Source organism: Babylonia areolata, chromosome 21 (assembly GCF_041734735.1).
Source record: "Babylonia areolata isolate BAREFJ2019XMU chromosome 21, ASM4173473v1, whole genome shotgun sequence".
Taxonomy (NCBI): domain Eukaryota; kingdom Metazoa; phylum Mollusca; class Gastropoda; order Neogastropoda; family Buccinidae; genus Babylonia; species Babylonia areolata.
Window position 1 is genome coordinate 38,875,847 of NC_134896.1, and position 24,062 is coordinate 38,899,908.

The 24,062-nt window shown below is 41.7% G+C and overlaps 1 protein-coding gene across 1 annotated transcript in view; it reads left to right on the forward strand.

Annotated features, from left to right (window-relative positions):
* Window positions 1–5,816: 5,816 nt before the first annotated feature.
* Window positions 5,817–24,062, forward strand: part of LOC143296614 (endoplasmic reticulum membrane-associated RNA degradation protein-like) — a 39,699-nt gene continuing 21,453 nt past the window's right edge. Inside the window, exons 1-8 of the mRNA XM_076608643.1 lie at window positions 5,817–6,116; window positions 6,537–6,685; window positions 8,303–8,410; window positions 12,362–12,451; window positions 14,659–14,756; window positions 17,030–17,172; window positions 20,181–20,304; window positions 21,384–21,447. Of these exons, the coding sequence (XP_076464758.1) occupies window positions 5,912–6,116; window positions 6,537–6,685; window positions 8,303–8,410; window positions 12,362–12,451; window positions 14,659–14,756; window positions 17,030–17,172; window positions 20,181–20,304; window positions 21,384–21,447 (981 nt within the window). The 5' untranslated portion in view covers window positions 5,817–5,911. The remainder of the gene's footprint in view (window positions 6,117–6,536; window positions 6,686–8,302; window positions 8,411–12,361; window positions 12,452–14,658; window positions 14,757–17,029; window positions 17,173–20,180; window positions 20,305–21,383; window positions 21,448–24,062) is intronic.

A 24,062-nucleotide genomic window follows, 5' to 3' on the forward strand; every position in this document is an offset into this window, starting at 1 on the left:
AATATTTAAAAGCTATTTGACAATCTCTTGTGCTGATGACTCATGTGTCTGTGTGTGTGTGCGTGTGCATAGCACATGTTCATGTGTGCATGCATACAGGAAGTCTAGACCAGGACAGTATTGGGTTTGAACGGACTAAAGTATGACATCACAGGTGTGTGTGTGTGTGTGTGTGTGTGTGTGTATTGCCGGAAGTATGTCGGGGTTCCTTGGTAATTAAAATTTAGTGGATGAAGTTTTTTATTATCAAACTGTGCATCTACCAGGCACTTATTTGAGTTTTTTTTTCTTTTTTTCTTTTACTTAGTTATTGGCTAACATAGAATCTTTTTATGTGGGTATTTTTTGTATTAATAAAGCTGGAAACTGTTCCACTTTAACATTTGAAAAGGATAGTACTGGCCTCTGTTGATGCTGGAATTATTCCGAATGGAATGATTTTATCTTTGGCAGGTAGCACCAGTTTAATGACATGGATTAATCTGACAAAGAACAGCTACCATTGTGCTGTATAGTACTAGCTCTCAGTGCTGCAGCCTTGTGGGCTAGTTGGCCTTTGGGAACCATCCCAGCGCCGACTGTCCTAAAACCCTCTTGGCCAAGAGAGTGGGGATGTAACTTGGACAAGACACTTTCCACTATAATCAAATTCTAGCCCAAATAGTCAGAACAGCAGTTGCCTCCTCTGCTGTCCTGATGGTCAAAGTCGGACACGACTGACTATCATATATATATATATTGTACTGATGTACTATACTGTATTGAATGGTAGCCAGTGCAGTTTTGTGTTTTTGTTTTTTTTCCAGAAATGAGGTATTTTGTGTTTGGATATTCAAAACTGAAACATACTGCAGAGTTGTATATTAGTAATGAAGATAAGTACAGTAACCAATCAAAACGACGAAGAACAAAAAATTGAGGAAGGTTTGACTGTGAGAAGAGTAAGTGTCACATTTTCATTTTGAACATTTTGTGAGTATGCATATATTGATTGGTAGGAGTTCACTCAAACATGCAAGTGTTCAGACCTTTTTATGTGCCAATATTGAAGGATGGTAGTGTACTCCAGTGTGCAGGTGTTCAACATTGTATGTTCACTTTATAAAAAAGATATTTTTGATGATGCAGTCTTGTACATATGTAGTGAGTTGGGCTTTAACCAGAGAAGAAAAATCTTCCGACATGATACTCAGTGGTGCAATGGAAGGATTTGTTATCGCGTAGTTGTTTTGAAAAATCATGTTCAGTCATGTTTTAAGAGGGAGGTTGGGGGAGGGTTTGGGGGGCGCAGAAAATAATTTTGAAAAACTGATAAGTGCTTGGCTTGTGCTGTGCATTCTGTGTCACCTGTCATTCGCAGATGTTCCTTCAGCCTGCGCCTCAGACGCCTGTGAGAGGCTGCAGTTTTGTGCACCTCAAAAGCATCATAATGATTCTGAACAGAGGCAGCAGAAGAACAGTCAAAGCATGCAGAGGGTCTTGGTAATCACTTTGCCCATTATGCCCTCTGGCGTGTAGAGCCTCAGTGAAGAACCACCACTCTGTGGCTGTTTTGGGCCAGTCTCTGAATGGTATCCCAGGTATTGTATTGTATTGTATTGTATTGTTTTTCTCTTTGTCACAACAGATTTCTCTGTGTGAAATTCGGGCTGCTCTCCCCAGGGAGAGCGCATCGCTACACTACAGTGCCACGCATTTTTTTGTATTTTTTCCTGCGTGCAGTTTTATTTGTTTTTCTATCGAAGTGGATTTTTTTTCTACAGAATCTTGCCAGGAACAGCCCTTTTGTTGCTGAGTTCTTTTACATGCGCTAAGTGCTTGCTGCACACGGGACCACAGTTTATCGTCTCATCCGAATGACTAGCGTGCTCAGATTCTCTCGCTTCCTAGGTGGACACGTTACCTCTACGCCATCACTCTACTCCAGGTGTGCTTCAGGGTCAGAGGGATTCCATTTTTTCCCCCCTGACGTGAACTTTTGTTGTGGTGGTCATACGTGACAGTCATCGTCCTGCTGCTCAGAGTGGAGTTTAGGTCTTGGGTCTGGGGGTTGTGACAACGGGGGCTGGAGAATGGAAATACTTGTTGACTGCTGGCTTTTCTTTTTTCTTTTTCAGTTTCTTTTCAGTTTCAGTTTCACAAGGAGGCATCACTGTGCTCGAACAAAACCATATACGCTACACCACATCTGATAAACAGATGCCTGACAAGCAGCATAACCCAATGCGCTTAGTCAGGCCTTGAATGCATGCATGTATGTTTGTGTACTTATCGGAGTGGATTTCTTCCACAGAACTTTGCCAGAGGACAACACTCTCTCTTGCCATGGGTTCTTTTTCAGTCCACCAAGTGTGTGCAGCACGCAAGACCTTGATTTATTGTCTCTTCCGAACGACTAGACGCTCCGTTTGATTTTCAAATCAAAACTTGTGAGAAAGGGTGAGAACAGGATTCAAACCCACACCCTCACAGACTCTGTATTGGCAGATGAGCGTCTCAACCATTCTGCCACCTTCCTCCTCTTTTTCTTTTCAATTTTTTTTTACATCGGTATCACCCTATACTTTTATTTTATTAACACTTCACTTTATTTTCCAAGCCATGAGGATGAACTGATTTAAGCAAATGCATAAATCAGTAGATGAACAAACAGTGAAATGTAGGCTTCAAGTACAAACAGTTGAAAGGTTCTAATCCAGTTTTAGTGTTTGAGAACTGAATAGTCACTCTCTAACAGAGGTGTTTTGTGTGCTCTGTCCCAAATAGTCGAATGTTACTATACATATTCATCAGCTGTCTTGATGCAAAGCTCCATGTAACATCTTGGAGCTTGTTTTCATTTTACTGAGTGGTTGATGCATGATTTTTTTTTTTCTCTCAGTTATTATGGAGCTGTCTGGATGCAAAGTTTTGTGTAACATCTTGGAGCATGTTTGATATTTTCATTTTACTGGTTTATATTGTTTGTGTGTGTGGTGTTCTCTTTTTCTTTTCATTTTACCTTCTTTTTTTGATACTGTGTTCAGCTGCAGTTTTCACCGTCTGTTGGTATGTTCATGATGTTGTGTGTAGCTGATGACCTAGAATTTTGGCATGTTGTGTGTGTAGCTGATGATATAAAAAGGTGGTATGTTGTGTGAATCTGGTGATTTAAAATGGTGGTATGTTGTGTGTAACTGGTGATAATGTTGGCATGTTGTGTGTAGTAGATGAAACAAAGGTTGTCATGTTGTATGAAGCTGATGAAATAAAGGTTGTCATGTTATGCTATCAATATGCAGTTCTGGATGGAACACTGTGCAATTGTGTTCATGGTATACATTTTTGGTTTTTCTATATGGAGGTGGTAATTTTTACTCACACCACTACTGCTAATGAACGCTGCTGTTAGTTTTCTGTTTGAAAAATGAGGGATTGCTCAAATTCAGTATGACTGTGTGCTGTTGACATTTTTTTTCTTGACTTAAAAGATGAGTGATGATGATGATGCTGTGTTGGAGGGAATTTGTCTCACACAATGTGAACTACACTGGAGTTTGAGAAAGACGTGTATGTGCAATGCAGTACGGTTTGAGAATGAGTTGAATTAAAGACATGAAAGTGCTTGCTTTATTCTATGTGTGTGTGTGTGAAAACATGTTCGTGTATGGTTCAAAACTGTGAATTTTTATCACTTTTTGTCACAACAGATTTATCTATGTGATTTCCACGCTGCTCTCACCAGGGAGAGCGTATTGCCACAGTGCAGTGCCACTCATTTTGGGGTGGTTTTTTTTTTTTTTTTTTGTTTGTTTTTTTAATCTGCAAGTGTACTTGTGATATTAGAGTGGATTTTGTAACAGAATTTTGCAAGGGACAACTTCTTTGTTGCTTTTGGTACTTTTATTTGTGATAAGCGCACGCTGCTCACATGAGCGTAGTTTTATCATCTCACTCGAAAGCTAGCAAAGTGGGGAGTAAAAATCCTGGTCTGTGGGGGAATCGAACCTGTAGCCACTCACTTTCTGGTCAGATGCATTACCAACAGGCCAGTGCTTCACATGCTACAAATGGGACATCGGCACACCACATCAAAAAGACTTGTATTCAGACCATCACTCAAGGTCGACTGGAGGGGGTACAAAAATCTGGATTATGTAAAGGCTCAAAACTGCGGACATGAAGTCTTCTCACTTCCTTGGTGAGTGTGTTATCCACTGGGCCATCACTCCACTGTCCCTTCCGCTTAGCAGCGATGATGACAGTGATTGACCGCTGTTGACACTCATTAACGTATTACCATCAGGAGGTTCTCACATTGAAGAGGTCAATATTGAAGATGATAGCGCATTTCAAACAACGAAAGCAAATAGGATAGGCGGTTCAGATACTGGCCATCAGATGGGGTCAATTCAATTCAATTCATATTCAAAAACACTTTATTAATCCACATGGAAATTAACGTGTGCAATCACAGGCTTGTTGTGGACACCAACATAAAAATGAACATATGTACCATACAATACACTAAAACAAGTCAGATATAAACTCTCAGTAGCTGACTAAAACAACCCCCCACCCCCACACATGCGCACACATTAAGACAATAAAGTATTGCACAACAATGTATACGGATAGAAAACATCCAGCAAATAAAATATAAATATTAACTCTCACCCTCGCCCCCACCCACACATGTAAAGACTAGGTAGTGTACAACGCGCACACATGCAAGCACACGCACGCACACACCTTAAGACAATTAAGGTAATGCATAACAATGTAAACAAATAAAAACATCCAGCATATTAGATCATCCATCAAATAAATCGTATTTATAAGTAAAATGCACACGCACAGAGTCCTTTCCCTGTCAGGTAGGTAAAGTGTGGCTATGTTGCATGTTGAATGATATGGATACTTCTATGGCGCCTATATCTTTGATCAGAGATCAAGTTTTAAACGCTTTACAGAGTCATTTGCAACACAGGTTGTGTACTTGGGTAGAACTGACTGACAGCTTCCTGTAGGTGCTCATCATTCATTTCCTGTTTCAGTATATTCAGTAAAGCTTCATGCAGTCATGCTTGTGCGCACATACACACATATCTGAGTGGATTTGGGGATGTGGGTGGGAATGTTTGGGATTGGGTGGGGCCAGGAGATGGAAGACAAGGGCGGAAGGGGCGATGATCCGTTCTCTGTAGGGGTGGAAGGGTGTGTCTGAGAATGGGGACACTGAAATTCATAGGCAGTCTGTATACGATCATGGATTGTTGTTGAATCATTTGACAATGAGATCAGTAAATCTCCTTCCCACCTGTGTTTTACTTCAATCTGATCGCTGGCAAGGATTCTTATCAGAGTAATTCCACTGGATACTGTGTAAACATGCATGTTTGATTTGGTATCAAAACTTTGAATGGCCCGGAATCTCAACAAGACAGTTTTGAAATCAGTGGCCAGTTATATACAGAGTTATAATTTCGGGACTTTTCCCACTTGCATATGATAAAACAATGATCGAGAGGACAGACATCCACACTGAAGAGTTGCAAGATATGTTGATGCAGTTTCACGTGATCTGATGTCAATCAGTATTCAGTGCTCTATGTAAATGGACTTTTGGAATACTTTGACATCACATATCTGGCATAACGTGGCCAGTCGATCTGGAGAGTGTATCAAAGATGAACAAGAAAACATCACGCACGAGGACGAATAAAATAAATGAATAATAAATTAATAAAATTACCCGGGGGCAAATCTGAGCATGGGTCATTGGAGTGATCGCGCCGGTCAGTTTTCAAGGGAAATTACTCGTTTCTAACAAAAACAAGGCTTGCACCATTTCTTGTTCATATTCAACTGCTCTTCGACTAACTTGAATAATATTAGATAATAATAAGTTTAGAAATAAAGTTTGTGCACAATGAACCTTCCATCGCCCGCCACGGCTCTGTCGCCAGCAGTAAAACATTTGATTTGTTCCGTGGGATGTGAGAGCGACGAACATGGAAATGTAGTTCTGACTGAAGAAAGAGAAAGCGAAACTGTCGACAGCAGGCAGAATGGACCTTTCGTGTTGTCGCATGGTGGATTAGATATGGATCGTATTGCTTCGTTATTCCCAGTGGGTGAGATTCAAATGGGACAAATATGAAAGTGTGCAAGCGTGATACCCCTATATTACTGTCTGTCACTGTCTCGTGCTCCCAATCAAATAAGCAGTGTACATTAATAAGAATGATGGAATCCGGCTTTTGCATGACCATTATTTTTATGAAACAGAAATATCAAATCCCACTGTACCATACATTTGTTGACAGATGTGTATGAACCCAAAGGCTGGGAGGGAAGGGACAGGGAGAATGATGTGTCCTAAACATGAAAAAATATAGAACCTGCCAAAGGGATCATCGTTGTGTTGACTGTATCAGAATGCACTAATATCATATATCATGTTGCACTGAACTTTCATTTGTATAAAGATTCATAATTGTGCTGTCTGACTGACATGTGAACTGATGCAAACATCAATGTGTTTCTGTGCCCAGATTCAGACAACACTGCTGAGTACTTCCAGGAAGCTGTCCAAGTGTTGGCACCAGTATTCGCTCAGTGTCAGAGTTGTCTCAGAGCGCTGAGCTTTGAACAGATTGAGGCAACACTGATGCCACGACTACAGTGGACACAGTCACAGAAGGTTGGATATGAAGTCATCTGCCGTACTGTCTCATTTTCTTTAAACCTGATCAGAATTGACTTTGAAAGGATTGCTAGCAGCAATAGAAAGGGTGCAAAGAAGAGCTACAAAATTATTAAGTGAACTAAAAGACATGGATTATGGAGAAAGGCTGAGGCAACTGGACCTTCCATCACTGAAATATAGACGATATAGGGGAGATATGATCCAAGTATACAAAATCATATACAATTTAGATGATCTAAGAGTGGAAGATTTCTTTGAATTTAACACTGTTGAAAAAACACGAAGCTCTAGCAAAGATATATACCCAAAACATACTCGATTAAATGCCAAAACATACACTTTTACTAACCGCGTTATAAAATGGTGGAACCCACTAAGAGAACTAACCAAAACAGCACCAACTCTTAACCAATTCAAGAATCTTCTGGACGCTGATATAAATGTAAAGATAAAAAAGTATGAATATGATGATTAAATTACTCGTAGGAAAATTACCGCATGCAATGCAGACACTACTCAATGTTGACGAAAAAGAAGGGACATCAAAAAGGCCGCGAGGCCTACTTCGTCCCTATTCTATACCTATACCTATACCTAAGTTATGAAGTCCAAATCAACTTTTTATCAAGCGCTCTCACTGCTGTGTTTTTAGAGTGTGTTCTGGACTGATTACTGATAAATGTGCTCACTTCACCGATATTTTTCTGCATGTTTTTCATGTTTGTGCAGTGTGGGAACTAATACTCTCACACACGCAGGCACACACACGAGCGCACACGTGCACACACACATAACGATGCATGCACATGCATGGACACACACACACACAACACACACACAGTTGTTTCACTCTAAATCATATGCATAATGTAATAGTATCTTACCCACATGTTTTTCTTTTTACATAATAATTGATGTGTGCATGGTGATCAGTTGTTTGTTTTTCCTCTTTGATTTTTGCTGACGGGTATTTTATTTTAAGTGAGCTGAAAGAGAATTTTCTGTTTTGGTTGAAGCAGACAATAAAGTATTTTAAACTGAATTGAATTGAATATGAATCCCACTGATGAATCCCACTGATTTTTGTTGTTGTTTTGTTGTTGTTTTTTTGTCATAAACATAATGTTTTCAAAATGAAAATGTTTTGTTTCTTGTTTATCGTGTGCACATTTACCAGAATGATCACACACTGTTTCAATTTTAAGGAGGCATCAAAATTTCTGGATTTCTCCATATAAACAACACTATATCTGCTTCTAAAAAATGGAAAAAAAGGGTGGAGGTTGGGAGGGTGGGGGTGGGGGAACAGGGGTGGGGGGAGGAATGCTTGCAGAATTTCCGTGATGTGATGTTCATTGACTGCTGTATTTTGACTTAAGAGGAATGGTATTTGTATTTGTATTTGTATTTCTTTTTATCACAACAGATTTCTCTGTGTGAAATCTGGGCTGCTCTCCCCAGGGAGAGTGCGTCGCTACACTGACAGCGCCACCCATTTTTTTTTTGGTATTCTTTCCAGCGTGCAGTTTTGTTTGTTTTTCCTATCGAAGAAAATGGTGTATAATGCGTGATCTGTTCTCTCTGTGTGTGTTAAATTCTTAATGTCTGCAGATATTCCATGACTGTCTGACATTGCTCAGGGAACAGCAGGAGGATAACGCCAGAAACATCCTGGTTTTGTTGCTTGTCACGGCAGTGCTGGAGAGAGCTCTGGGAAATGTGAGACTGTCCTGATCATTATTTTTATTGTGTGTGACCACATGTCCTGTCATGTCGTTATTATTTTTATTGTGTGTAACCACATATGTCCTCTCATGTCATGATCACTGTGTTGTGTGTGACCACATGTCCTGTCCTGTTCTGTCATGATCATTATTTTTTTAAAATTGTGTGTGACCACATGTCCTGTCCTGTCATGATCACTGTGTTGTGTGTGACCACATGTCCTGTCATGTCATGATCACTGTGTTGTGTGTGACCGCATGTCCTGTCATGTCATGATCACTGTGTTGTGTGTGACCGCATGTCCTGTCATGTCATGATCACTGTGTTGTGTGACCACATGTCCTGCCTTGTCATGATCACTGTGTAGTGTGTGACCACATGTCCTGTCATGTCGTTATTATTTTTATTGTGTGTAACCACATATGTCCTGTCATGTCATGATCACTGTTGTGTGTGACCACATGTCCTGTTCTGTCATGATCATTATTTTTTTAAAATTGTGTGTGACAACATGTCCTGTCATGTCATGATCACTGTGCTGTGTGTGACAACATGTCCTGTCCTGTCATGATCACTGTGTTGTGTGTGACCACATGTCCTGTCATGTCGTTATTATTTTTATTGTGTGTAACCACATATGTCCTGTCATGTCATGATCACTGTTGTGTGTGACCACATGTCCTGTTCTGTCATGATCATTATTTTTTTTAAATCCTGTCCTGCCTTTTCATGATCACTGTGTTGTGTGTGACCACATGTCCTGTCATGTCATGATTACTGTGTTGTGTGTGACCACATGTCTTGCCTTGTCATGATCACTGTTGTGTGTGACAACATGTCCTGTCATGTCATGATCACTGTGCTGTGTGTGACAACATGTCCTGTCATGTCATGATCACTGTTGTGTGTGACCACATGTCCTGCCTTGTCATGATCACTGTGTTGTGTGTGACCACATGTCCTGTCATGTCATGATCACTGTGTTGTGTGTGACCACATGTCCTGTCATGTCATGATCACTGTGTTGTGTGTGACCACATGTCCTGCCATGTCATGATCACTGTGTTGTGTGTGACCACATGTCCTGTCATGTCATGATCACTGTTGTGTGTGACCACATGTCCTGTCATGTCATGATCACTGTGCTGTGTGTGACAACATGTCCTGTCATGTCATGATCACTGTGCTGTGTGTGACAACATGTCCTGTCATGTCATGATCACTGTGTTGTGTATGACCACATGTCCTGTCATGTCATGATCACTATACTGTGTGACCACATGTCCTGCCTTGTCATGATCACTGTATTGTGTGTGACCACATGTCCTGCCTTGTCATGATCATTTTGCTGTGTGTGACCACATGTCCTGTCATGTCATGATCACTGTGTTGTGTGTGACCACATGTCCTGTCCTGTCATGATCACTGTACTGTGTGACCACATGTCCTGTCATGTCATGATCACTGTACTGTGTGACCACATGTCCTGTCATGTCATGATCACTGTGTTGTGTGTGACCACATGTCTTGTCATGTCATGATCACTGTGCTGTGTGTGACCATATGTTCTGTCATGTCATGATCACTGTTGTGTGTGACCACATGTCCTGTCATGTCATGATCACTGTGTTGTGTGTGACCACATGTTCTGTCATGTCATGATCACTGTTGTGTGTGACCACATGTCCTGTCCTGTCATGATCATTTTGTTGTGTGTGACCACATGTCCTGTCATGTCATGATCACTGTGTTGTGTGTGACCACATGTCCTGTCATGTCATGATCACTGTTGTGTGTGACCACATGTCCTGTCATGTCATGATCACTGTGTTGTGTGTGACCACATGTTCTGTCATGTCATGATCACTGTTGTGTGTGACCACATGTCCTGTCCTGTCATGATCATTTTGTTGTGTGTGACCACATGTCCTGCCTTGTCATGATCATTTTGCTGTGTGTGACCACATGTTCTGTCATGTCATGATCATTTTGTCGTGTGTGACCACATGCCCTGTCATGTCATGATCATTGTGTTGTGTGTGACCACATGTCCTGTCATGTCATGATCACTGTGCTGTGTGACCACATGTCCTGTCATGTCATGATCACTGTGTTGTGTGTGACCACATGTCCTGTCATGTCATGATCACTGTTGTGTGTGACCACATGTCCTGTCATGTCATGATCACTGTGCTGTGTGTGACCACATGTCCTGTCATGTCATGATCACTGTGTTGTGTGTGACCACATGTCCTGTCATGTCATGATCATTTTGTTGTGTGTGACCACATGTCCTGTCATGTCATGATCATTGTGCTGTGTGTGACCACATGTCCTGTCATGTCATGATCATTGTGCTGTGTGTGACAACCTGTCCTGTCATTCCCACCTTGTGTTGGAGTGCTGGAGCAGGTGTGCGTGTGTGTGAAAATGGTTGTTCTCTATGAGTGAAGTGAAGTGAAAATGGTCATACATCATGAAATAGAATGAAAATAGTCACACACATAGTGATGGGTGCAATAGCTGAATGGTTAAAGTGCTGGACTTTCAATCTGAGGGTCCTGGGTTCGAATCTCGGTGCACTTGGTGGGTAAAGGGTGGAGATTTTTCCGATCTCCCAGGTCAACATATGTGCAGACCTGCTAGTGCCTGAACCCCGTTTGCGTGTATGCGCACGCAGAAGATCAAATACGCATGTTAAAGATCCTGTAATCCATGTCAGTGTTCAGTGGGTTATGGAAACAAGAATATACCGAGCATGCACACCCCTGAAAACGGAGTATGGCTGCCTACATGGCGGGGTAAATAAACAAAGAAAACCGGTCATACACGTAAAATGTTACATGTCTGTCTGAGTGTGTATGTGTGTGTGTCTGAAATCTGATTGAATGACACAGGAAACGAATGATGAGCGCCCAGTGGCATCCATCAGTCGGCTCTACCCAGGTAGGCAGCCTGTGGTGCAAATGTCCCCGTGTATGTAAAGCACTTAGAGCTTGGTCTCTAACCGAGGATAGGCACTATATAAGTATCCACATCAATCAAAAAAAAAAAAAAAAAAAAAAAAAACCCCCAAGAAATAAAGTGAAAATTGTCATTCTCTCATGGAGTACAGTGAAAGTGGTCATACTCTGTGAAATGAAGTGAAAATGGTCATGAATACATCATGAAATAGAACGAAAATAGTCACACCCCATGAAATAAAGTGAAACAATTGTCATTTTCCATGGAGTATAGGGAAAGTGGTCACACTCTGTGAAATATAATAATAATAATGGATACTTATATAGCACACTATCCAGAAATCTGCTCTAGGTGCTTTACAAAAACGCTTTTGTTAACATAAAACATCATATCTATGTTACATACACACACCAAAATGTGACTACACACACACTCACACTCACACACACACACACACACGCTGCATACATACATTTTAACATACATGTGTATCTAACAGCTACCCTAACACATACGCACACATAGGCAGGCACAAATTAACATAAACACACGCACATGCACACACAATACACATTCATATACATGCATGTAGTTATGTAACACATACATATGTATACACACATAGTCAAGCACAGCTAACGCAAAGGAAGTGGACCTGCCACAATTGAACTTACTGCTGAGGGAAAAGGTGAGTTTTGAGACGAGATTTATAAGATGCGAGGGAATCAGAATGACCGAGGTTGTTCCATGTCTTTGGCGATTGAAAAGAAAACGATTTGTGTCCATAGGTCTTACTTCTGACGTGAGGTATCCTGAGAAGTCGAGTATCAGAGGAAGAACGGAGCTGGCGAGATGGGGTATTAAACAGGGTATTAATATAGTGTATTAAATAGTCATTCATCTTGACTGACAGGTGAGGTGGTCAGATAGAGTGCTGGATTCTCTCCCTTGTATGCAGGCATATCTCCTGTGTGTGTGCAGGTGTATCTGGTGGCGGGCAGCCAGTGTCCCTCCATGCTGAAAGACCTGCTGGTCACTGAAGAACTGACCAGCACTCTGGGAATCTCCGCAGTAATTGTTAAACCACTGTGTCTATTCGCTTATTTTTCTGTCTCATGTAGATGTGCTCTGAGTGCAACTCATGTTTGCACTTGCATGCATAGATACTCTCTCTCTCCCTCTCGCTCTCGCTCTCTCTCTCTCTCTCTCACACACACACACACACTCTCTCTCTCTCTCTCTCTGTGTCACACACACACACACACACACATAAATATACATGTACACACACACACACACACACACACACACACACACACACACACACACATACACACACACACACACACACACACACACACACACACACACACACATACATGCATTCATCACAACATATTTCTTTCTTTCTTTATTTTTTTTTAATGTCTGCATGTGTATTTGTTTTACAATCAGAGTGGACTTTTCCACAGAATTTTACCTCTTGTTGCTGTGGGTTCTTTTATGTACGTACGCAAAGTGCATGCTTGACACTGGACATAGGTTTATTGAAAGACTAGCATCCAGACCACTACCAAAGGTCTAGCTGAGGGGGACAAATTTCTGGCGAGCATGGGATCCGATCCCGCACGCTCAGATTCTCTTGCTTCCTAGGTGGACATGTTACCAGTGGACTCCCACTCCATCTGACAGCTGTCGTCCCACAGTCTGTTCAGCCAGTGCAAACCAAGAAGTAAAGGTGAAAAAAAGCTAAGGAAGGAAGCCAGCTCACGCAGCCAACCATTCCTGCCACGTATGAGGAAGCAAAAAAACTCTCCTCCGCAGCAGATTCCGAAGAGGCTGGGTCACCCTGAACGGAGGCTACCAGGCACACCAGGATCCCATCAGGACACTGGAGAGGAGACACCAGACTACTATCTACCGCCTTTGCACAGGACACTGCGGCCTCCGAGCACACCTGAAGAGGATTGGAGTGGCAGCCACATCCCTATGTGATTGCGGCCAGGCTGACCAGACCCCATCCCATATTCTCCAAGACTGTCCCCTGTATGAGAAGATGCAGCAGCAGTCCTGGCCTGGGGGTGCTGACCTCAACACCAAGCTCTGGGGGACGGCAGCTGATCTTCACCGGATGTCCGAGTTTGTGGCATCCCTCGGACTTTGACCCTGACTGCGTAGCTGTCGAACACAAAAGAAAGAAAGAAAAGAAAGAAAGCTGTGGGTTCTTTTATGTACGTACGCTAAGTGCATGCTTGACACCGGACCTAGGTTTATTTGCCCATCTGAATGACAAGCATCCAGACCACTACCAAAGGTCTAGCTGAGGGGGACAAATTTCTGGCGAGCATGGGATCCGATCCCGCACACTCAGATTCTCTTGCTTCCTAGGCGGACACATAACCAGTGGACCTCCACTCTATCTGACAGCTGTCGTCCCACAGTCTGTTCAGCCAGTGCAAACCAAGAAGTAAAGGTGAAAAAACGAGAAAAAAAAAAGAAAAAAGAAAAAAGGGAAAGTCGTATTAAGTGACAGATTTGACAAGTACATAGTTCACAGTTCAACACATTTAGTGAAGAAATATATATTTAAACTTTGACCGGCATTTACGATTTATCCTGACTAGATTCAGACTTGGTATAACTGAAACTGATGTTCATGGGTATCGCTAAAACTATGTATTAAAAATCATGGGTATCGCTATGACCATGTGCTGATCTGCAGTGTTCATTGCGTAAAGCGTCGGTGAAATATGAAAGAGAAAAAAAATGAAGAAAAAAAGGGAGGAAAAAAGATATATGTCACCTATGAAGACAAAAAAAAAGATGTTTTTTTTCTTCTGTTTATAAAAAAAAAAAAAAAAAAAAAAAAAAAAAAAAAAAAAAAAGGAATGAAGATGAAATGGGACATTCAAAGAAAATGGCTTAGAAATATACTGAGGTCTGATAGGAGAGGGCAAAACCAAATAAATCTGTAGGGGCTGGGGGAATGGGGTCTGGGGTGGGGCTCAGTGTGTCTCCTTCCCCATGCACAAGAGAAAGACATAGATAGCAGGCAAAATGCTTTGATTTGCTTTTAGACTTTTTTTTTTTAACATATTTTTCAAGTTAGGATGGTTGGAAGTACATGGCTTATCCTGATGAACTGGTTTTAGAAAACAGGCTTGGGTTATTATTTATTTTTTTCTTAATTTTTGTGTGTGTGTTTTTTGTTGTTGTTTTTTTACTGAAAATTGATTTTGCAGTCACACGATTTAACAGACCATCTTTTCACTTGCCAGATCCAGATACTGAGAGCAGTCATTGGGCCTCCAACATCCTTGAACTTGAGAAATGTGGCGTGGCATGGGTTTCTGGGTGATAAGGAACTACCACGCAGGTGTGTTGCCCAGGTGTTCATGTTTGTGTGGACAGATCTAACGTAAGGTTTGTGTTTATGTTTGTCCAGTGTGTGTGCCCAGGTGTTCCTGTTTGTGTGGACAGATCTAACGTAAGGTTTGTGTTTATGTTTGTCCAGTGTGTGTGCCCAGGTGTTCCTGTTTGTGTGGACAGATCTAAAGTAAGGTTTGTGTTTGTGTTTGTCCAGTGTGTGCCCAGGTGTTCATGTTTGTGTGGACAGATCTAACATAAGGTTTGTGTTTGTGTCTGTGTTGACAGATTTGTGTGGGCAGATCTAACACACAGGTGTGTGTTTATGTTTGTGTGGGCAGTTCTGACATACAGGCGTGTGTTTATGTTCATGTGGAAAAATCACAGGTATGCATCCAGTGTTCATGTTTGCGTGGACAGATTTAACACACGTGTGTGTTTATGTTTGTGTGGAAAGTTCTGACACACAGGTGTGTGTTTATGTTGGTGTGCACAGAGTTGACACACAGGTGAGTGTTTATGTTTGTGTGGACAGATTTAACACACAGGTGTGTGTTTATGTTTGTGTTGGCAGTTCTGACACACAGGGTGTGTTTATGTTGGTGTGCACAGATTGACATAAGGTGAGTGTTTATGTTTGCGTGGACAGATTTAACACAGGTGTGTGTTTATGTTTGTGTGGGAAGTTCTGACACACAGGTGTGTGTTTATGTTGGTGTGCACAGAGTTGACACACAGGTGAGTGTTTATGTTTGCGTGGACAGATATTACACACATGTGTGTTATGTTTGTGTGGGCAGTTTGACAACACGTGTGTTTATGTTGGTGTGACAAGTTGACACACAGGTGAGTGTTTATGTTTGGTGGCACAGATTAACACACAGGTGTGTGTTTATGTTTGTGTGGACAGATTTAACACACAGGTGTGTGTTTATGTTTGTGTGGGCAGTTCTGACACACAGGTGTGTGTTTATGTTTGTGTGGACAGAGTTGACACACAGGTGAGTGTTTATGTTTGCGTGGACAGATTAACACACAGTGTGTGTTTATGTTTGTGTGGGCAGTTCTGACATACAGGCGTGTGTTTAGGTTGGTGTGCACAGAGTTGACACACAGGTGAGTGTTTATGTTTGCGTGGACAGATTGAACACACATGTGTGTGTTTATGTTTGTGTGGGCAGTTCTGACATACAGGTGTGTGTTTATGTTGGTGTGCACAGAGTTGACACACAGGTGTGTGTTCATGTTTGCGTGGACAGATTTAACACACGTGTGTGTTTATGTTTGTGTGGGCAGTTCTGACATACAGGCGTGTGTTTATGTTGGTGTGCACAGAGTTGACACACAGGTGAGTGTTTATGTTTGTGTGGACAGATTTAACACACATGTGTGTGTTTATGTTTGTGTGGGCAGTTCTGACACACAGGTGTGTGTTTATGTTGGTGTGCACAGAGTTGACACACAGGTGAGTGTTTATGTTTGTGTGGGAAGTTCTGACACACAGGTGTGTGTTTATGTTGGTGTGCACAGAGTTGACACACAGGTGAGTGTTTATGTTTGTGTGGACAGATTTAACACACAGGTGTGTGTTTATGTTGGTGTGGGAAGTTCTGACACACAGGTGTGTGTTTATGTTGGTGTGCACAGAGTTGACACACAGGTGAGTGTTCGTGTTTGTGTGGGAACATCTAACACTGATTACAGATGATACACAGCAAAGTAAACAAATCATTCCAGATCACAAACATTTTTTTTTCAAGGCAGAAAAGGACATAAAGAATTCAAACAGGACTGCCCAAGCAGTAGAAGTCCTGACAGAATTAGAAAGAAAAGTAACGTGATTGAATGTTTATTGCAGAACTTATTATAGGAAACAGTTTCTTTTGTATTGTATTGCATTGTATTATATTACATTTTGTCACAACTTATTTCTCTCTGTGAAATGCTGACTGCTCTTTCCAAGTAGGGTGTGTTGCTACAGTGCAGTGCCACCCTTTTTTTTTTTTTCTCCCTGCAAGTATACCCGGTATTTGTTGCCACGGGTTCTTTCCTGTGTTAAGTGTTTGCTGCACACGGGACCTTGGTTTAGCATCTTCATCCTAATGCCTAGCGCCCAGACCACACCACTCAAGGTCCCTTGGAGGGGGAGAAAATACCAGTGAGTGTGGGCTTGGAAACCATGTGCTCAGATTCTCTCGCTTCCTAGGCGGAAGCATGACCAGTGGGCCACCACTCCTCTTGATACCTGCATCGTTTTCTTCCTCTTCTTCCTCATCCTGCCAGGTACTGCTGTTTTCTGGTGATTCTGGCAGCCAGCATCGGGGACGTCCTGACGGGGAAAGGACTCTGTGATATCCCCCAGAGACCCTTCTTCGTGTGGACGCCTGCCGTGAAGGGGAGACTGAGGGCAGCATTGCAAATGACAGGTCGGTACTGAATGAAGTAAGGGATGCAGCTTTAGTTCACAGGTGACGGAAGGAAGGAAGGAATTTTTTTTTTGTTTAATGTCCCGTCACACATATCGGTGATTGAAGACATTTTGTTAAAGTATTTATGAATACATCTGAGTATTATCGGTTAGAAGGGGTGGGAGATGTGGATGAATGGAGGGTTGGGGGAAACTGGGCAAATGAGGGTAAAAATGTGGGTGAAATTTGGAAGAAAAACAAAACAAACAAAAAAACAAACAAACAAAAAAACCACCTCTAAATACAGTTACAGGAAATTACTTAAAGGACTTCGTAAAAGAGAAGTCATTAAACTGACAAGCGAAACAACTGATAATGAATGCAAAAAGTCAAAAACATCAACATGACATCACAGGTGACGGGTTCAGTGGCTGAATGATAAGAAAACTGGATTCTCGTCTGAGTTTCCTTATTAGTTTTTGATACCTGGTTTTGGCACACCTGGAAGGCAGACTGTTGTGCAAATGACCCCATGTTTGTGAAGCGCTTAGAGTTTGGTCTCCGACCGAGGATAGGCACTATATATGTATCCATATCATTCATTCATTCAATAAATAGGAGTTTTGTGACAGTGACCTCCCTTTGCTCATACATCCCTGAATCCCCACATACCCATCCACCTGAAAAAAAGTAAAAAAAAAACACAACAAAACAAAAACAAACAACGACAAAAAAGCGTCCTGCACCCACCATAAAAAAAAAGTCATGAAGGACAAGACAAAACAGGTCACACTTCTCTGGTACTTTAGATACACAATGATGAGTTGTATTTACACCCATTCCTTGCCCATGATAATGATATACTTCTCATAACTGTGAAAAAGTCCTGACATATTGTCAAGGACAGTGAGAGAACAACTGAAACCAACACAGTGCAAAGTGACATGCTGTGAAATAGCAAATTTAAACTGAAAGATGTCTGAGAGAAGGAGATTGAATGAATGTTAGACAGAGAGTATCAGTATCAGTATCAGTATCAGTAGCTCAAGGAGGCATCACTGCGGTTTGGACAAATCCATATATGCTACACCACATCTGCCAAGCAGATGCCTGACCAGCAGAATAACCCTTCTTCTTCTTCTTCTTTGTTTGTTTGTGCTGCAACTCCCACGTTCACTCGTATATACACGAGTGGGCTTTTACGGGTATGACCGTTCTTACCCCGCCATGTAGGCAGCCATACTCCGCTTTCGGGGGTGTGCATGCTGGGTATGTACTTGTTTCCATAACCCACCGAACACTGACATGGATTACAGGATCTTTAACGTGCGTATTTGATCTTTTGCTTGCGTATACACACGAAGGGGGTTCAGGCACTAGCAGGTCTGCACATATGTTGACCTGGGAGATCGGAAAAATCTCCACACTTTACCCACCAGGCGCTGTCACCGAGATTCAAACCCGGGACCCTCAGATTGAAAGTCCAACGCTTTAACCATTCGGCTGTTGCTCCCGTCAGCAGAATAACCCAACACGCTAGACAGAGAGAGAGAGAGAAACAAAGAGAGAATTGGTGGAAAGTGCAAGGAAAAAACTGCCTTGCTGTGTCATTTCGAAAATGCTCACAAGATAAAACCGTAATTAGAACAATAAATCCCACACATATCACATGACTCCAAAGAGCCTAGAAATTGTGGAAGAGCCACTTCATATCCCAGAATGCACTGAAATGACCCCTGACCCCCAAAAGTTGGCGATTGGTTTTGACAGTTTCAGTTTCATGTTTTTTTCAAGGTGTTACTGCGTTCAGACAAATCCATATTGGCTACACCTCCTCTGCTGGGCTGATGCCTGACCAGCAGCATAAACCAACATGTTTACCAGACCTTGAGTAGATATATATATATTCATGTACCTGTCAGAGTGAAGTTCTTTTCAGCTACAGAATTTTGCCAGAGGACAACACTCATGTTGCCATGGGTTCATTTTCAGTGCATTAACTCTTTCCATACGAACGGCAAAACAGACGACGTTAACAGCGTTTCACCCGAGTTACCATCATCAAAGTAGTGCAAGAGGAAGGCTCTTATACTGAAGAGGTGAATGTTGACAAAGAATACCACAATTCTGACGACGGAAGCTAAAGGTTGGGTCATTCAGACACCCACTGGACATCCGAGGGGTCTGTGTAGAGGAGAAGAGAGGACTGGCCGTACTGAGTGAGTTAAGCGTGTGCTGCACAAGGGACTACACAGTTCATCGTCTCTTATGAATGACTGGACACTCAGACTTATCTTCCAGTCAAACCTGGGAGAAAGGGCGAGACAGGGAAGCGAGTGGAACCCAGACCCTCGTAGACACTGAACTGCCGAGAACCACAAGAACCCCCGGTGCCATCACCAGTATGTTATCTACCCTGCAGCTGCCAACACTCCAGAAACGTAGAAGTGATCTACGCCTAACTTTCCTGTACAAGGTGGTTGAGGGGTTAGTACCGGCCATACCGCCTACTGGTTTCCTGACTCCACACAAAGAAGGACGTAGCATCAAACCTCGCGACTTTAAAGAATACGACGCAACAAGTGCCGTCTCCAATCACATCAGGAACAATTCAAGATCCTTTGTAGTAGGCAGATCTCAGACTGAGTTTCAGTTTCAGTAGCTCAAGGAGGCGTCACTGCGTTCGGACAAATCCATATACGCCACATCACATCTGCCAAGCAGATGCCTGACCAGCAGCGTAACCCAACGCGCTTAGTCAGGCCTTGAGAAACGCAGTTCAGAAACTCCTTCTTTATTGGCACTGTTCGTGACTGGAGCCACCTGGACGAGGCAACGGTGACAGCAACATCTGTCGAGAGCTTCAAAGCACGGCTCTCAGGACGCCAGTAATGCTAGGCTGCGCACTCCCACCCCCCCACCATTGCGTTTATGTCATAAGTGGCTATAGCAACGCATTCTACAGATACAGATACAGAGATGAGTGTCTGAACCATCCCGCCACCTTCCTCCCTTTGGTTTGACAGACTGTGGTGAGGAGGGGACCGACGATCATCAGTGTGTGAAGCGGTTGCTGAGGGAGAGCGGGATCACCCAGCCCCACACACAGCAACAGTGGGACCTGGCGCTGCGCCTGTATGCACAGGGCAGGTGGGTAGGAAGCGCTGTGCACTGTGTAGTGTTGTGTGTTGTGTTGTATTGTGCCGTATTGTGCTGTATTGTATTGTATTGTATTGTATTGTATTGTATTGTATTGTGGGACCTGGTGCTTTGCCTGTATGCACAGGGCAGGTGGGTAGGAAGCACTCTGCACTGTATTGTGTTGTGTTGTATTGTGTTGTGTTGTGTTGTATTGTGCTGTATTGTGTTGTGTTGTATTGTGCTGTGTTGTATTGTGTTGTGCTGTGTTGTATTGTGCTGTATTGTGTTGTGTTGTATTGTGCTGTGTTGTATATTGTATTGTGTTGTGTTGTATTGTGCTGTATTGTATGGTTTTGTGCTGTATGCTGTATTGTATTGTGCTGCATTTTATTGTATTGTATTGTGCTTTAGTATATTGTATTGTGTTGTGTTGTGTTGTATTGTGCTGTATTGTATTGTATTGTGCTGCATTGTATTGTGCTGTATTGTATTTTGCTGTGTTGTATTGTACTGTGTTGTATTGTATTGTGTTGTATTGTGTTGTGCTGTATTGTATTGTGTTGTATTGCATTGTATTGTGTTGTATTGTGTTGTATTGTATTGTGTTGTATTTTATTGTGTTGTGCTGTATTGTATTGTGTTGTATTGTATTGTACTGTACTGTATTGCATTGTGCTATATTACATTGTATTGTGCTGTATTGTATTGTGTTGTTTTGTCTTAAATTGTGCTGTATTGTATTGTATTGTGCTGTGTTGTATTGTATTGAATTTTATTGTATTGTTTTGTATTGTGTTGTGTTGTGCTGTATTGTATTGTGCTGTACTGAATGGGTGTTACATGTCTTGTGTTACAGCTGTGGGTATTACATGTCCTGTGTTACAGCAATGGGTGTTACATGTCTTGTGTTACAGCTGTTGGTGTTATCTGTCTTGTGTTACAGCTATGGGTGTTACCTGTTGTGCATTACAGTTGTGGGTGTTACCTGTCTTGTGTTACAGTTATGGGTGTTACCTGTCTTGTGTTACAGCTATGGGTGTTACCTGTCTTGTGTTACAGCTATGGGTGTTACCTGTCTTGTGTTACAGAGCTGCTTGTTTTTTACCTGCTTGTGACAGCCAGGGGTTTCATGTGTATCGTGTTGCCACTAGGGTATACCTGTCTGTGACAGCTGAGTGGTTTACTACTGTTTTGTTACACTTTTTTTATTTTTGTCTTGTGTTAAGTATGGGTGTAAATCTTGATATATACATTTGTAATATAAATTATTGTGTATAGTGTGGGTATTGATGTTTAATGTTACAGCTATGGATGTATGTCCTGTGATAGCTAAAGGGTGTTATGTCATTGTTTACAGTGTGGTGTTATTGATCATATGTATCACATCTGTGGTGATTACTGTAATTTGTTAAGCTTATTATTGTACTTGTTTGTACACTTATACATTAGATATTTGGGGGTTTGTCATGTTATATTGCGCTGTCCTCACACTGCTGACGAATCTGAATAAGTTCTCCTCTTTTTTTCTCCCCCCTCTCTCTCTCTTCTTTTTTGTTGTATATGGTATGAAATAATATATGTAAATAAAGATTAACATAACCCATATGGTGTGTCGGGTGTAATAATAATATAAAATATATAAATAACTAAAAAGTAATAAAGTATAGTGATATAATTTAATAATTATGTAATAATATATAATTGAATTAAATTACGAAATAGATAATATTAATAAATATTATAATAAAAACAATTGTTTGTAAGTTTACTGTTAATATACTTATATACAATTTAATATAATTTTGTTATGTTTTTTTGGGTTTAATTACTTCATCTTTTTGAAGATCTTCTCTTCACATACTCTCACTATCTCTTTACTTACACTAAAATTAAATAAATAATATAAGTAAATCAATCCATATATCTAATGCCACACTGCCAACCTATATCATACCCAGCGTAACCACGCCCCTTGCACCAGAAAAAACAACAACAAAAACCGCCACAAAACACACAAACCCAAAAAACAAAAACACACAAATCCTAAATACTAATAATCAGTCAGTATATTTTAAACACTGAGATAATAATTAAGTAAATACTAGCCAAACTCGAACTAAAAAATACAGTTAGAACCACAACTCATATATTAACAAAATGACAAAATGGTCGGATTGCTTCACAGTTGTTGGCCTTTGTTTCAGTCTCTGGTTGAAATTACCCTTCTAATGAGGTCATGTTTGTTTTTTTTTTTTTTGAATGAAAGAAGTTATTTCTTTTAAAGATATTTACAATTGCCATGACACTACAGTGATATTCCTTAACATTGCCTAGAGCAAGATACCAAGCATGATTAATCCATCCAAAAACAATCCATACATCACTCATTCTAAAGGGGAACGACAACAAACCATTTATAATACCAGGTACGGTCCTGTTGGACAAGACACATCAGAAAACCTAACAACATAAACCAACACAACACAGAGACAAATCCACAACAACCCGCAAACAAATCACACTAACACAAAACACACAACTAAAACATAACAAGCAGGGTGATACGCTTTATCCACCCGACAACTGGGTGCTCGAGCCGAAAGAAATATGAAAAATGCAAGGTCACCTATACCAATTCATAATTTGCACCCACCGTGCATTATTAGAAACGCGTATGATAATCTCTTGTCCGCATTGAGTAGCAGACACTGCATTCTTTGTTTGTCTCATAACAGAGTCGTTTGATGCACAGGCGCTCTTCACAGTGCAAGGAACGCCCATAATTGATTTTTTTTTTTCTTTGTGCCAGCGTCGTTTTGTTTTCACTACCAGAGTCGCATTTTCGACCAGAATTTTGCCAGGGCATGTCCTTTTGTTGATGCTGAGTTTTCTTAAAGTAATAGTTGCAAAAGCAAAAGTCATACTATTCGGAAATCTGCTTGTCTGTATGCACACTTTGAAAACGCAAGTGATGATGGAGTCTCCCGATGCTGGAAGAAAAGAAAATGCAGGTGGAGGGGGAGAAAATACTGGCTGACCACTTTGTACTGCTGTGAAACATGGACGACGTATTGCCGTCACATTCAACAACTTGAGCAGTTTCACCAGAGATGCCTACGTAAGATCCTTGGCATAAAGTGGCAAGACAGGGTCTCCAACCTCCAGGTCCTAGAGAGGAGCGGCCTGCCCAGCATCGAAAGCCTGCTGATCCAGTGCCAGCTACGCTGGACAGGACACATTGTCCGCATGACAGACAGCAGGATCCTGAAGATGCTTTTGTATGGCCAGCTGAAGGAAGGCCACCGTGAACTGAGAAGACCCTGCAAGCGCTTCAAGGACACCTTGAAGACAAACCTCAAAGCCTGTGACATAGACATCGCTTCCTGGGAAACTGATGCCCTTGACCACTCTCGCTGGAGGATGCTGTGATTTAGTGGCATAAAAACGTTTTAAAACAAGAGAACGCTGGCCATTAAGGAGAAGCGTGAGTGAAGGAAGCAGGGTTCAACTTCTGGAGACGTTTTCCTTTGCAACACCTGTGGGAAATGCTGCGGATCCAGAATCGGCCTCTTCTCACATATGAGGACACACACCGACAGATAAGCCTGCCTGCCTACTCATCCGTCGGACCGACGGGAGACTCCATCATTAGAAAACGCAAGTGGAGGGGGTGAAAATACTGGAGAGCATGGGATTTGATCCTGTACGCTCAGATTCTCTGGCTTCCTCAGCGGACACGTTCCCACTGTTGATGGTTTTCAGCTTTT